Source organism: Bubalus kerabau, chromosome 1, assembly GCF_029407905.1.
Source record: "Bubalus kerabau isolate K-KA32 ecotype Philippines breed swamp buffalo chromosome 1, PCC_UOA_SB_1v2, whole genome shotgun sequence".
NCBI classification, from domain to species: Eukaryota; Metazoa; Chordata; class Mammalia; order Artiodactyla; family Bovidae; genus Bubalus; species Bubalus kerabau.
The window spans coordinates 63,405,635-63,419,195 of NC_073624.1; the positions used below are offsets into that span (position 1 = coordinate 63,405,635).

General features: G+C 35.5%; 1 protein-coding gene across 1 annotated transcript; it reads right to left on the minus strand.

Moving 5' to 3' along the window:
* Positions 1 to 5,163: 5,163 nt before the first annotated feature.
* Positions 5,164 to 6,108, minus strand: LOC129641554 (olfactory receptor 6C3-like). Its single transcript, XM_055566236.1, has one exon. It carries the CDS (start codon positions 6,106 to 6,108, stop codon positions 5,164 to 5,166), a length of 945 nt encoding a protein of 314 aa, XP_055422211.1.
* Positions 6,109 to 13,561: the final 7,453 nt, after the last annotated feature.

The window sequence follows — 13,561 nt, forward strand, 5'->3', positions numbered from 1 at the left end:
TTTCTTGGGCTCCAAAATCATTGCAGATGGTGACTGCAGGCATGAAACTAAAAGACATTTGCAACGTGGAAGAAAAGCTATGACCAAACTAGACAGTATATTAAAAAGACATTACTTTGTCAACACAGATGCATCTAATTAAAGCTACAGTTTTGTTCAGTAGTCATGTATGGATGTGAGAGTTGGTCCATAAAGAATACTGAGCACCAAGAATTGATACTCTTGAACTGTGGTGTTGGAGAAGACTCTTGAGAGTCTCCTGGGCTGCAATGAGATCAAACCAGTCAATCCCAAAGAAAATCAATCCTGAATATTCATTGGAAGGGCTAATTCTGACACTGAAGCTCCAATACTTTGGCCACCTGATGCAAAGAACTGACTAACTGGAAAAGACCCTGATGCTGGGAAAGAGTGAAGGCAGGAGGAGAAGGTAACGACAGAGGATGAGATGGTTGGATGGCATCACTGACTCAATGCACATGAGTTTTAGCAAGCTCCAGGGGTTGCTGATAGATCGGGAAGCCTGGCATGTTGCAGTCCATGGGGTCACAGAGTTGAACTTGAGTGAATGACTGAACTGAACTACCAAACATAGTATATACATTTTTTGCCATTAAAATTCTCATCATTCTCTCATGCAGTGCCTTTCCTTCAGGCTCATCATTCCACTCAACCTTGGAACTAACCTCATTTCCCTCTTTGAAATGTTTTTTAATTCCATGTTTTCATGATATTTCTTAGAAAATTAAGGACAGACAGTAAAAGGCAGAGCAGCAGCACCTAAGAGAGACCTGTGTTTTGATTTAAAGAGGAAACACTCTTTCTAGAAATTCAGGAAATATTAGATCATGCTGAATAATATTTTTCAATTTTTTTAATTGTTGGATAATTGCTTTGCAATGTTGTGTTGGTTTCTGCCATAAGTTAACATGAGTCTGTTATAAGCATACATATGTCCCCTCCTTTTTGACTTCACTCCCACCTCCTATCCCAGCCCACATCTCTAGGTTGTCATAGAGGCTGGGATTAAGCTCACCGTGCTGTACCACAACTTCTCATTGGCTATCTGTTTTACATATTTTAATGAGTTTCAATGCTAGTCTCTCAATTTGCCCCACCCTCTCCCAACCCCCACTCCGCTATGTACACAGGTCTGTTCTCTACATCTGTGTCTCTAACTGTTGCCCTGAAAGTAGGTTCATCAGTACCATTTTTCTAGATTTCATATATATGTGTTAATATACAATATTTGTTTTTCTCTTTCTTATTTACTTCACTCTATAACAGGCTCTAGGTTTATCTACCTCATTATATTTGATTCCAGTTTGTTCTTTTATATGGATGCTTGGCTTGTTATGAACCAGTTTATAACCCAGCTTATGGTTGTCCATGTGTGCTCAGTCATGGCCAATTCTTTGCGACACTATGGACTATAGCCTGACAGCCTCCTCTGTCCATGTGCTTACCACAACTTCTTTATCCATTCACCTGTCAATGGACATCAAGGTTGTTCCCATGTCCTGGCTATTGTGAATAGTGCTGCAGTGAACACTGGGGTACCTGTGTCTTAGAATTGTGATTTTCTGAATATATGCCCAGTAGTGAGATTGCCGGGTCATATGGAATTTTATTCCTATTTTTTAAAGAAATCACCCTATTATTCTTCATAGTAGCCCTATAAATTCACATTCCCACCAACTGTGCAAGAGGATTCCCATTTCTTCACATCTTCTCCAGCATTTGTTTGATGATGGCCATCTTGACCGATGTGAGGTTTTACCTCATTGTAATTTTGACAAGTGAAGTTGAGTATTTTTTCATGTGTTTATTAGCCATCTTTATCTCTTTGGAAAAATAGCCATCTATTTAGGTCTTCTGCCTATTGTATTAATGACTTGTTCTTTTGTTATTGAACAACTTGAGTTGCTTGTATATTTTAGAGATTAATCCTTTGTCAGTTGCTTCATTTGCAAATATTTTCTCCCATTCTGAAGGTTGTCTTGTCATCTTGTTTATGATTTCCTTGCTGCGCAAAGGCTTTTAAGTTTAATTAGGTCCTACTTGTTTTTATTTCCAACATAAGGAGGTGGAGGTCTTTAATCAGTTTTGAGTTTATCTTTGTGAATGGTGTTAGGAAGTGTTCTAATTTTATTCTTTTACACATAGCTGTCCAGTTTTCCCTGCACCACTTATTGAAGAGGCTGTCTTTCCTCTGTTGCATATTCTTGCCTCCTTTGTCGGAGATAAAGTGCTCAAAAGTGCTTGGGTTTATCTCTGGGCTTTCTATTTTTTTACATTGATTCTTTTTTTTTATTTTATTTATTTAATTTTTTTTTCAAGCAAAATATTTATATGGGGAGGGAGGAGGGTTCAGGATGGGGAACACATGTATGCCTGTGGCAGATTCATGTTGATATATGGCAAAACCAATACAATATTGTAAAGTAAAAAAATAAAATTAAATTAAAAAATATATTTTTTTAACTTTACAATATTGTATTGGTTTTGCCATACATCAACATGAATCTGCCACGGATTCTTGCAATTCAATAATTGGTATGTCTCTCCATCTGTTTATGTCATCTTTGACTTCTTTCATCAATGTCTTATAGTTTTCTTTATACAGCTTTTTGTGCATTTATTCCTAGATATTTTATTGTTAATGTTGCCTTGGTGAATGGAGTTGATTCTTTATTTTCTCTTTCAGATTTTTGCTGCTAGTGTATTGGAATTCAATGGATTTCTGTGTATTGGTTTTGTATCCTGGAACCTTACTAAATTAGCCGATTAATCTAGTCATTTTCTAATAGTATTTTTAGGGTTTTCTTTGTAGAGTATCATGCTGTCTCCAATGAAACTTTTACTTCTTCTTTTCCAATCTGTATCTCTTTCCTTTCTTGTTCTTCTCTATTGCCAATTAAAATTAACTCCAATTTTACCTTTTCATCATGTCTGTGAAATAAGAACAGTCATATGAAACATTTCCAGAAGAAAAGATAAGGTAAAAATGTCTTCAAGAGAAAATCAATAACAGTTACCTCAAAAAGTTGTTTAAGAAAAACTTTGATGAACCTAGACAGTGTATTAAAAAGCAGAAACATTACTTTGCCAACAATGATCCATATAGTCAAAGCTATGGGTTTTCAGTAATCATGTAGGGATGTGAGAGTTGGACAATAAAAAAGGCTGAGCACACAAGAATTGATGCTTTTAGACTATGCTGCTAGAGAATATTCTGGAGAGTCCTTTGGACTGCGAGATCAAACCAGTCAGTCCTACAGGAAATCAACTCTAAATATTCATTGGAAGGACTGATGCTGAAGCTGAAGAGCCAATATTTTGGCCAGCTTATGTGAAGAGCACACTCACTGGAAAAGACCCTAATGCTGGGAAAAATTGAGGCCAGGATGGGAAGGGCGCAACAGAGGATGAGATGGTTGGATGGCATTACTAGATCATGAACATGAGTTTGAGCAAACTCAGGGACCTAGTGAAGGATAGGGGAGCCTCGTGTACTGCAGTCCATGAGAGAACAAAGAGTTGGATACGAATGAGTGGCTGAAAATGAAATAAAGTTGTTCACAAGATTCAATGAGCCAATATAAAGAAAATAATTAGAATAGGCCTGGAATATAGTAATTGTTGAAAAAATATTAACTCTACCCTTCTCTTTCTTCTTTCTCCTCATTATTATAAAAGTATTATAATAGTATAAAGAGTTCAAATATACTTCAGTTTCTAAACTTTAAAAATATTTAAGTAGATATTTATACTCTATTCCAACCCTCTAGTGAGTGCCATTGTTTGATTTCATGAAAATTTCCAAATAGAATAACAATTTCCTAATGATATCATTAAAGGAGTATGTCAAGGTTTTGATTTCATGAAAATTTCCAAATAGAATAACAATTTCCTAATGATATCATTAAAGGAGTATGTCAAAGTTGTATATTGCCACCCTGCTTATTTAACTTATATGCAGAGTACATCATGAGAAACGTCGGACTGGAGGAAACACAAGCTGGAATCAGGATTGCCGGGAGAAATATAAAAAACCTCAGATATGCAGATGACACCACCCTTATGGCAGAAAGTAAAGAGGAGCTAAAAAGCCTCTTGATGACAGTGAAAGTGGAGAGTGAAAAAGTTGGCTTAAAGCTCAACATTCAGAAAATGAAGATCATGGCATCCGGTCCCATCACTTCATGGGAAATAGATGGGGAAACAGTGGAAACACTGTCAGACTTTTTTGGGGGGGCTCCAAAATCACTGCAGATGGTGACTGCAGCCATGAAATTAAAAGAAAATTACTCCTTGGAAGCAAAGTTATGACAAACCTAGATAGCATATTCAAAAGCAGAGACATTACTTTGCCAAAAAAGGTCTGTCTAGTCAAGGCTATGGTTTTTCCTCTGGTCATGTATGGATGTGAGAGTTGGACTGTGAAGAAGGCTAAGCACCAAAGAATTGATGCTTTTGAACTGTGGTGTTGGAGAAGACTCTTGAGAGTCCCTTGAACTGCAAGGAGATCCAACCAGTCCATTCTGAAGATCAGCCCTGGGATTTCTTTGGAAGGAATGATGTTAAACTGAAACTCCAGTACTTTGGCCACCTCATGCGAAGAGTTGACTCATTGGAAAAGACTCTGATGCTGGGAGGGATTTGGGGCAGGAGAAGAAGGGGATGACAGAGGATGAGATAGCTGGATGGCATCACTGACTCGATGGACGTCAGTCTGAGTGAACTCTGGGAGTTGGTGATAGACAGGGAGGCCTGGCGTGCTGCGATTCATGGGGTCGCAAAGAGTCAGTAACGACTGAGCAACTCAACTGAACTGAACTGAATGACATCATTTCTATTACATGGTAAAATGAAAATTTAAGAAATCCACATCAATTCTGACATTCTTTTCATCAAAGTAAATGGCCTATAAAATTGTAACAACAACCTGTGTCCTTTACTTCATCCAAATATATTTGAATAGAAAATTTATAGAAAATTCTGAAGCAATATTCAACTTTATACAGTTAATTAGGCTCCGTGTGGGGAATTTTTTAACATTGGAACAGATGAAAAGGACTCATACAACTGTACTGAAAGAGTCTCGGCAGATTATGAGTAATAGAAAGCATTGACAAGAACTTTACTCTTTTAATGATGTAATCACTTGCATTTACTGGAGAAAAAGATAACCTTTTGGATGGTCTCCTTGAAGGCTTGTTTCACTTGCTGATTCCTCAGTGAATATATAAATGGATTCATCATAGGAGGAACAGAAGCATTCAGAATAGATGCTCCTTTGTTCAAGGATGCCTTTTCCTTTGCTGATGGGTTGGTATACATGAATATACAGCTTCCATAAGAGATGGAAATGACAATGATGTGAGAGGAGCATGTAGAAAATGCCTTTTTTCTCTGACTGGCAGAAGGCAGTCTCAGAATTGTCTTGATGATGAACATGTAAGATAGAATTATTAATGCCAAAGTAAAAAGCAGAATCTCTATTGCAGAGTAAAAACCAATCACTTCAAGGAGCCATGTGTCTGAGCAGGATAGTTTCAATAGGGGGAAATAGTCACAAGCAAAGTGATCAATGATATTAGAACCACAGTAATCTAACTGGAGAAAAAGAATAACAGGTGGGAAGATGTTTAAGAACCCTGCCAGCCAAGCACAAAAGACAAGCAATACACAGACTCTGTTGTTCATGATGGTTGTGTAATGCAGGGGTTTGCAGATAGCTACATAGCGATCATAGGACATGGCAGTTAGAAGATAAAATTCAGTGATACCCAAGAAAATGAAGAAAAACAGCTGAGTTGTACAATTGTTGTATGAAATTGCTTTGTCCCTGGTGATAATTGTGCCCAGAAATCTAGGAATACAGACAGTTGTAAAGGAGATTTCTAATATAGAGAAGTTCCTGAGGAAAAAATACATAGGTGTCTGTAGATGGGAGTCCACCAAGGTGAGAATGATGATGGTCAAATTTCCAGTGACACTTAATATATATGTGATGATTAAAAAGAGAAAAATCACAATCTGAAGTTCTGGGTCATCTGATAGCCCCAGAAGAATGAATTCTGTGGGTCTTGTGTGGTTTTTCATTGCTGATCCTTTCCCCCCATCAAACAGAAAATGGATGTGTTTCCTATAAGAAATAAAAGATCAAATACATTTGAGGATAGAATACAAAATTTTTAAAGTATCCTTCATGATGATAATGAATGAAATTTAAAATTCACCTACAGAACTCTCTCCAATTTCTATTCAACTTTTCATTCTAGTGAGGAATATTATCTGAAGTTCAAAATCATTATTTCTTCTTCAAAAATACATTATCATAGACTATGGATAAAATAAAACTCTTATGATAACACAAATAGGGTTATTTTTTCTAATAATTTTTAATTTGTTCAAGGTATTTTAAAAATATTTAGCTTCCTTTGTAAAAACAACAAAAATATTTAAATTGATTCCCCTCCTTTCCTCATTATTATATAAACCAGTATAGTTTGCAGATAACCTAAATAGAGTTTGAAAGCATACAGACTTTATGTATGCCTACTTTCACATTTTATATTTTGTATAACTGAGGCCCACTTTGTTTAGGTGAGTTTCACTAGTTTAAATGACTAGTGAACGTAGGAAACTGTAGGAAATTCCTTTTTTTTTAATTTTTTATTCATTTATTTATTTTTTCTAATTCATTTTATTTTTTTGACCATTTATCATTTCTTTATTATTATTAGAGATGTGAATACCAGACAATCTAACCTGCCTCCTGAGAAACCTATATGCAGGTCAAGAAGCAGCAGTTAGGACTGGTCCCAGAACAATGGACTGTTTCAAAATTGGGAAAGGAGTACTTCAAGGCTGTATATTATCACCTTGCATGTTTGTGTGTGTGTGCTAGTTGCTCAGTCGTGTCTGACTTTTTACAACCCCATGGACTGTACCCACAGTCCATGTGGATCACAACAAACTGTGGAAAATTCTTAAAGACATGGGAATACCAGACCACCTGACCTGCTTCCTGAGAAATCTGTATGCAGGTCAAGAAGCAACAATTAGAACTGTACTTGGAACAAAAGAATGGTTTTAAATCAGGGAAGGAGTAGCACAAGGCTGCCTATTGTCACCCTGCTTATTTAACTTATATGCAGAGTACATCATGCAAAATGCTGAGCTGGATGAAACAAAAGCTGGAATCAAGATTGTGGGTAGAAATACCAATAACCTCAGATATGCAGATGACACCACCCTTATGGCAGAAAGCGAAGAAGAACTAAAGAGCTTCTTGACGAAAGTGAAAGAGGAGGAGAGTGAAAAAGTTGGCTGAAAACACACCATTCAGAAAACTAAGATCATGGCAACCAATCCCTTCACTCCATGGCAAATAGATGGGGAAACAGTGGAAACAGTGACAGACTTTATTTGGGCGGGGGTGGGGGGGGGCTCTAAAATCACTGCAGATGGTGACTGTAGTCATGAAATTAAAAGACGCTTGCTTCTTGGAAGAAAAGCTATGACCAACCTCGAGAGCATTTTAAAAAGCAGAGACATTATTTTGCCAACAAAAGTCCATCTAGTCAAAGCTTTGTTTTTTCTAGTAATCATGTGTGGTTGTGAGAGTTGGACTATAAAGAAAGCCGAGTGCCGAAAAATTAATGCTTTTGAACTGTGGTGTTGAAGAATACTCCTGAGAGCCCCTTGGGCTACAAGAAGATCAAACCAGTCAATCCTAAATGAAATCAGTTCTGAATATTCATTGGAAGAGCTGACTCACTGGGAAAAAAAAAAAAAAAAAAGCCCTGATGCTGGGAAAGATTGAGGGCTGAGGTGAAGGGGACAAAAGAAGATGAGACACCTTCATGACATCATAGATTTGGTGGACTTGAGCTTGAGCAAACTCCAGGAAATAGTGAGGGACAGGGAAGACTGGCATGCTGCAGTTCATGGGGTTGGAAAGAGTCAGACACAACTAAGCACCGAGCAACAATAACACAGCATAGTAATATCTCACTTTAGAATATAGGTAGATACCCATGGGAGTATTTTGGTGGCACTCTCTCCTAATTTACTTTCATAAAGGTTTGGTTGATGCAATGCCTTATTTTTTTCCTTCTCTGATAAAAATCCAAAGCACAAGAAAGTGTAACTTCTGTTACCAAATTAAATAATTGCTCATACTCAGTTTAGTTCATACAATGCACACTTATTTTCTTTTGTTTTACAAGTTTGCATTAGCAAATGAATAAGTAGATGGACAAAACCTTTACTGGGAAGCAGATATTCCTTTAAATAAGGAATGTCATTTTTATAGTTTTATTTCTATAAATGAAAACCATTTAACTTAGGATAAACTAATGAACAACTCACTATGCTGCTTCTTTAGGACTCCATGAATAGCATTCTTGTTAGTAAACCACCATTTACTCTTCAATAAAAAAAATTTCCTAAATTCACAAACCCATGTGCAAATACTACTCTAAAACACATGAATGAGATGTAATAATATGCATTAATCTGAATAATAACAAATTGTACTTGCTTCCTGGTTTTTCTTGATGATTTAGTCTCAAATTTTATGGTCTGATCACTTCAATAATTATATAATTTCAGAGTTGGTGAGCTGAGTTAGCAATTTATTTGGTTTCAATTGTACTCTCAAAACAAAAATGGTGACTTAACTGTGTCATTGCTCTCAAGGATTATATTCTCACGGTGGTTTGACTGGTAATATTTGACCCACAGTATCCTTCATTCCTGATATTGCAAAATTGGGGCACATTTCATTATACTGTGACTCATAATCGATTCTTGTCTCTTATCCAAGCTCTGTGTACAAACTCAGTTGCACTTGGGTGGACTAGTTAAATATTTCTTACACCTTTTCACATAATAAAAGCACTACTTATTAAAACATTTTCTTTATATTAATGCACAGACTTTAAATGACTATTTTGTAATTCTCTGATTATTTATCCATGCAATTTAAATAATATTTTCCTTAGGCTTCAGACACTGTTATATTTTCCTATAAATGCTGCTTTGAGAAAAAGAGATTTAGAAATTTCTTCTCCATGTATGTCATACACAGGGAATTGGATTTACCTTGTCTTTCCTGTTTTCTCAGGGTAATTTGTTAAGTAAACAGAGGGCTGATGAGGCATTATTAAAAGACACAGGTGAATCAGTTTTGTGAGGATTAATAAGAAAGTGCTTACGTTTCCCTAATAGCTCAGTGGTAAAGCATCCACTTGCCAATGCTAGAGATGCGGCTGTGATCCCTGAAGTGGGAAGATTCCTCAAGCCATGGAGCAACTAAGACAGTTTGTCACAAAATCTGAGCCTATGCTCTAGAGCTCAGGAACTGCAATTACCGAGTCAACATGCTGCAACTATTGAAGCCCTTACCACCTACAGCCTGTGCTCCACATGAAGAGAAGCCACCGCAATGAGAAGCTCATACACCATAAGTAGAGAGTAGCCCCCAACTGTCTCAACTAGAGAAAGCCAGTGCAGCCAAAAATAAATAAGTAAAATTATTTTAAAAAAGAAAGTGTCAAAAACCAAAATGATTGAGCTAAATGAGGTAACTTCATAAAAAACATATCATATTGAGTGTGCAAAAATTTGATTTAGATTTAGAAACTGACAAACTCAACAAATCAGCCCCTCAACTTCACCTCTGAGAGGCAGTTGTTAAACATTTACTATTCTCTGATTCAGAACATCTGTCTGTCATGTGGTGGATACTCAATAAATATTTATGAATGAATAAATATTTGAAATAATTTTGGTGTATAATCAATCTCCAGTACTCAATAAAATCTTAAAAACTGTTAAATAATTTAAGAAACAAAATATGAAAAGAATCACTATTCGATAAAAAAATGTTAGTTGCTCAGTCGTGTCTGACTCTTTGAAACCCCATGGACTCTAACCCACCAGGCTCCTCTGTCCATGGAATTCTCCAGGCAAGAATCCTGGAGTGGGTTGCCAGTCCCTTCAGATACAAAGGCAAAGTCTCTTACTGGGGCAGATTTCAAGAACCTGTGCACAATTGGGTCCCATGATGTGGTCCAGACTGGCTCCAGCACACCACTGCTGGGAGTGAACCAGTTCATCTACAAAGTGGACAAAGATCCCTACTTTCATGGGGTGAGGGATGGGAGAGAATGTAGACAATATGCATGAATGTAATAATAGTAAGTGTTTTGAAAAGGAAGAGAAAACTGAAATGCCTTGAAAGTGGGGAGCTAGTATAATTTAAACAGTGTCAGTGGGGTAGATTTTATTGAGGTGATACTTGGTCAGAGATCTGAAGGAGGGATGGGTGCTAACTATGTGATTATCTGAGAGAGTGAGACTTTCCAGTTTAAGAAACATTTATGGTAAATACTATAAGGTCCTAGAAGGAAAATCATGTTAATTGCAAAAAATGATTTGGGTTATTTTGTTTTCTCATTTCTGATATTTTTCAATTTTCGTTGAACTAGTTTCCTGGATAGAATCTCCAGCAGAGTATTGAATAAAGCAGTTATAGTGGTCCTTCACATCTTATAACTGATTTTACCAAGAATACAGCTACTATGTAAAACATTAAAAATGATATGTATTGTAAACTTTAAATTATGAATATTTTCAAGTATACACTAGGATAGAGAACTGGAGAAATAGTTTCAAGTACAGATCAAGCAGATTCAATAAATATGAAGGCTATTTTATATTGCTTTATTTGTTTTTTGAAAAGCTTTGAAAGAGTTTGTTGTATTTTAAACTAGAACTTATATAGCAAACTTTTCTTACCTGTATATTTTCAGTATGAATTCCTAATATGTGTATCTTAATCCTGATGCAGTTTCCAAGCTAGCTAAATTAGCAAAATGTCTTTGGTATCATTTATCACCTTGCACACACTTGCACATGTTCATGCTCACTTGCTCAGTTGTGTCTGATTCTTTGTGGCCCCACGGACTCTAGCCCACCAGGCTCCTCTGCTAATGGGATGTCCCAGGCAAAAACACAGGAGAAGGTTGCTATTTCCTCCTCTAGGAGATCTTCTTGACCCAGGGACTGAACCCATATCTCCTGAGTCTTCTGCCTTGGCAGGAGGATTCTTTGCCACTGAGCCACTGGGAACATACTCCTAGATACCCAATTGTCTCAAAACATCATTTTTCGTTGACTTGTTCAAATTGGAGCCAGACAAGGAGCATGTAGCATATCTAGTTGTGATGATCTAGTCAGGTTACTTATGCTACTGAAATAATGTTCTATTCTATTTTACTAAGAGACTTTAAAAAATCATGAATGCTCACTTCATTTTATCATCGCATATATGATTTTCATTTCAACTTTTGTTTTTCATTTTTAGTCTTTGGATGAGGCAAATTCCACAAGTAGATTCTCTAGAGATAAATTATCTTTGGGATAAGGCCACATGTAACATGAAATACTAGTTTTGATCCTTTCTTTTAGTACATTATCTCCTTATTTATGAGTCAAATGCTGGTGACTTTCTCACTTAATCTTTTGATATCAAAAACAATATAAATGTCCAAAAATGAGTTAGAAATGTTTGTCTCATCTTTTCTTCTATAAATATTTTATAAGATATCCTCATTCACCTTAACAATAAATAAATAAATAAATGACATTTGCTGATAAATTTGAAAATCTTACATCTTTTATTGAATTTTTAAATTTTAGTCAAATTAACTTATATTAAATAAGAAATACTAGCCAATGTTTATGGAAAAACTGTTGTTCATGGGTCACAGTTGGCCCACCACCTATTTGTGTTAAAAGTTTAATTGGGCACACCTGAGCCCTTTCATTCACATATGGTTTATAGTTGTATTTGTATGACAGAGGGGAAGAACTGAGTAATTTCATCAGAGATGCTATGGTCTGCAAATTCTAAATTATTAATATAGTGCCATTTAGGCACAAATTGTGTTGACTTCTGATACTGATAATTAAAGTGTTTTCACTGATTGAAAACTTTATAATAACCACTAAAGAGTTTGTGTAGAGTTAGAGAGCCACATTATTTGATATCAGCATAAACTCCTTCATATCTTTTGTAATAAAATTTACAGTTCTTTTAATTCCTGGAACTATAACTTGCCAGTTTATGGTATATTTTTATTCAGGTATCAAAAACCCACATCATCAACCAATTCTAAACTTCAATATTTTCAAATATTTCCAATTAACTATAGAAATTATTAATTCAACAAGAAGGTAGGAGATAGTAGCTCCATGACTCTTTCCAAACTGGAAAACTCTTTAGTAATGTTTAATGTTGTTTTCTTTTTGTTTTTCAGCAATTATGGATCTAAACTTTCAACTGAGTACAGCGTATGCATATCACAACTAATTTGGCTCAATGAATTACAATTACAGTCTTTCTAGAAAAAAGGTTAGAAAATGTAAGATGAGTTTGGGTAACATTCAGTATTATTTAAAATTTCATCTTCATGGAAAAGCAAAAAAAAAAAAAAAAAGCAGTGCCAGAGTTGCATAATCTTGGATAATCATCTTCTAAATTCTAATCCTTATAATGCTTAAAGCAGAGTGAACATACAAATTTTTTTTTAATTTTATTTTATTTTTAAACTTTACATAACTGTATTAGTTTTGCCAAATATCAAAATGAATCCGCCACAGGTATACATGTGTTCCCCATCCTGAACCCTCCTCCCTCCTCCCTCCCCATTCCATCCCTCTGGGTCGTCCCAGTGCACCAGCCCCAAGCATCCAGTATCGTGCATCGAACCTGGACTGGCAACTCATTTCATAAAGAAAATTTCAAATTTATATACAGTAAAATTTTGCTAATGTCAGCATCTTTATCCCTATTAATTAAGATTGTCATTTAATTAGGTAATTGAATGCTTTATATTTGTATGATATTAACTCAAAATAACCACTAATATAAGAAAGTTGTAAAAACTGTCAACTATTGAATAATTAAAAAAACAGCTTAATTTCAAGCATTAAATTAAATATAAAACTGATTATAGCAAATGTAGTCATATATGGTTTCCAACAATGTTTAATTCTTCAGGTTTTTATTAGAAATTGTTATGTGTTACTTAAAGTGTTTCCCAAAAGAGGGAAAATTTCACAGTTTTCTTGAAAGTATATATTAATAATTGTTCTCAGATTGGTAAATTATATGGCAGAGAAGATTTTAAGTTGGGTAATAAAAGATTTTTGATTTCTCGAGAAACTATAATTTCATTAATCTTGCTGTTTTTTACATAATTCCAAAGTAGGCCATTGTATGGAGAGAATAATATATGTAATACTCTAATAAGATGGTCAGATTATGCTCATGGTCTTGTATAGTAAATTAAAAATAGTGTTTAGCATGATTTACTGTTTCCTGAATTTCTAGAAAGAAATATCTCTTGTGCATTCTTGCTCTGCCTCTTTCTGTCTGAATTCAATTTCCCAAAAAAATATTGTGGAAGAAATGGAATTTTAAAAGTCCATTTCTTCCACAATATTTTTTTGGGAGGGAGGAGGGAGGAGGGTTCAGGAT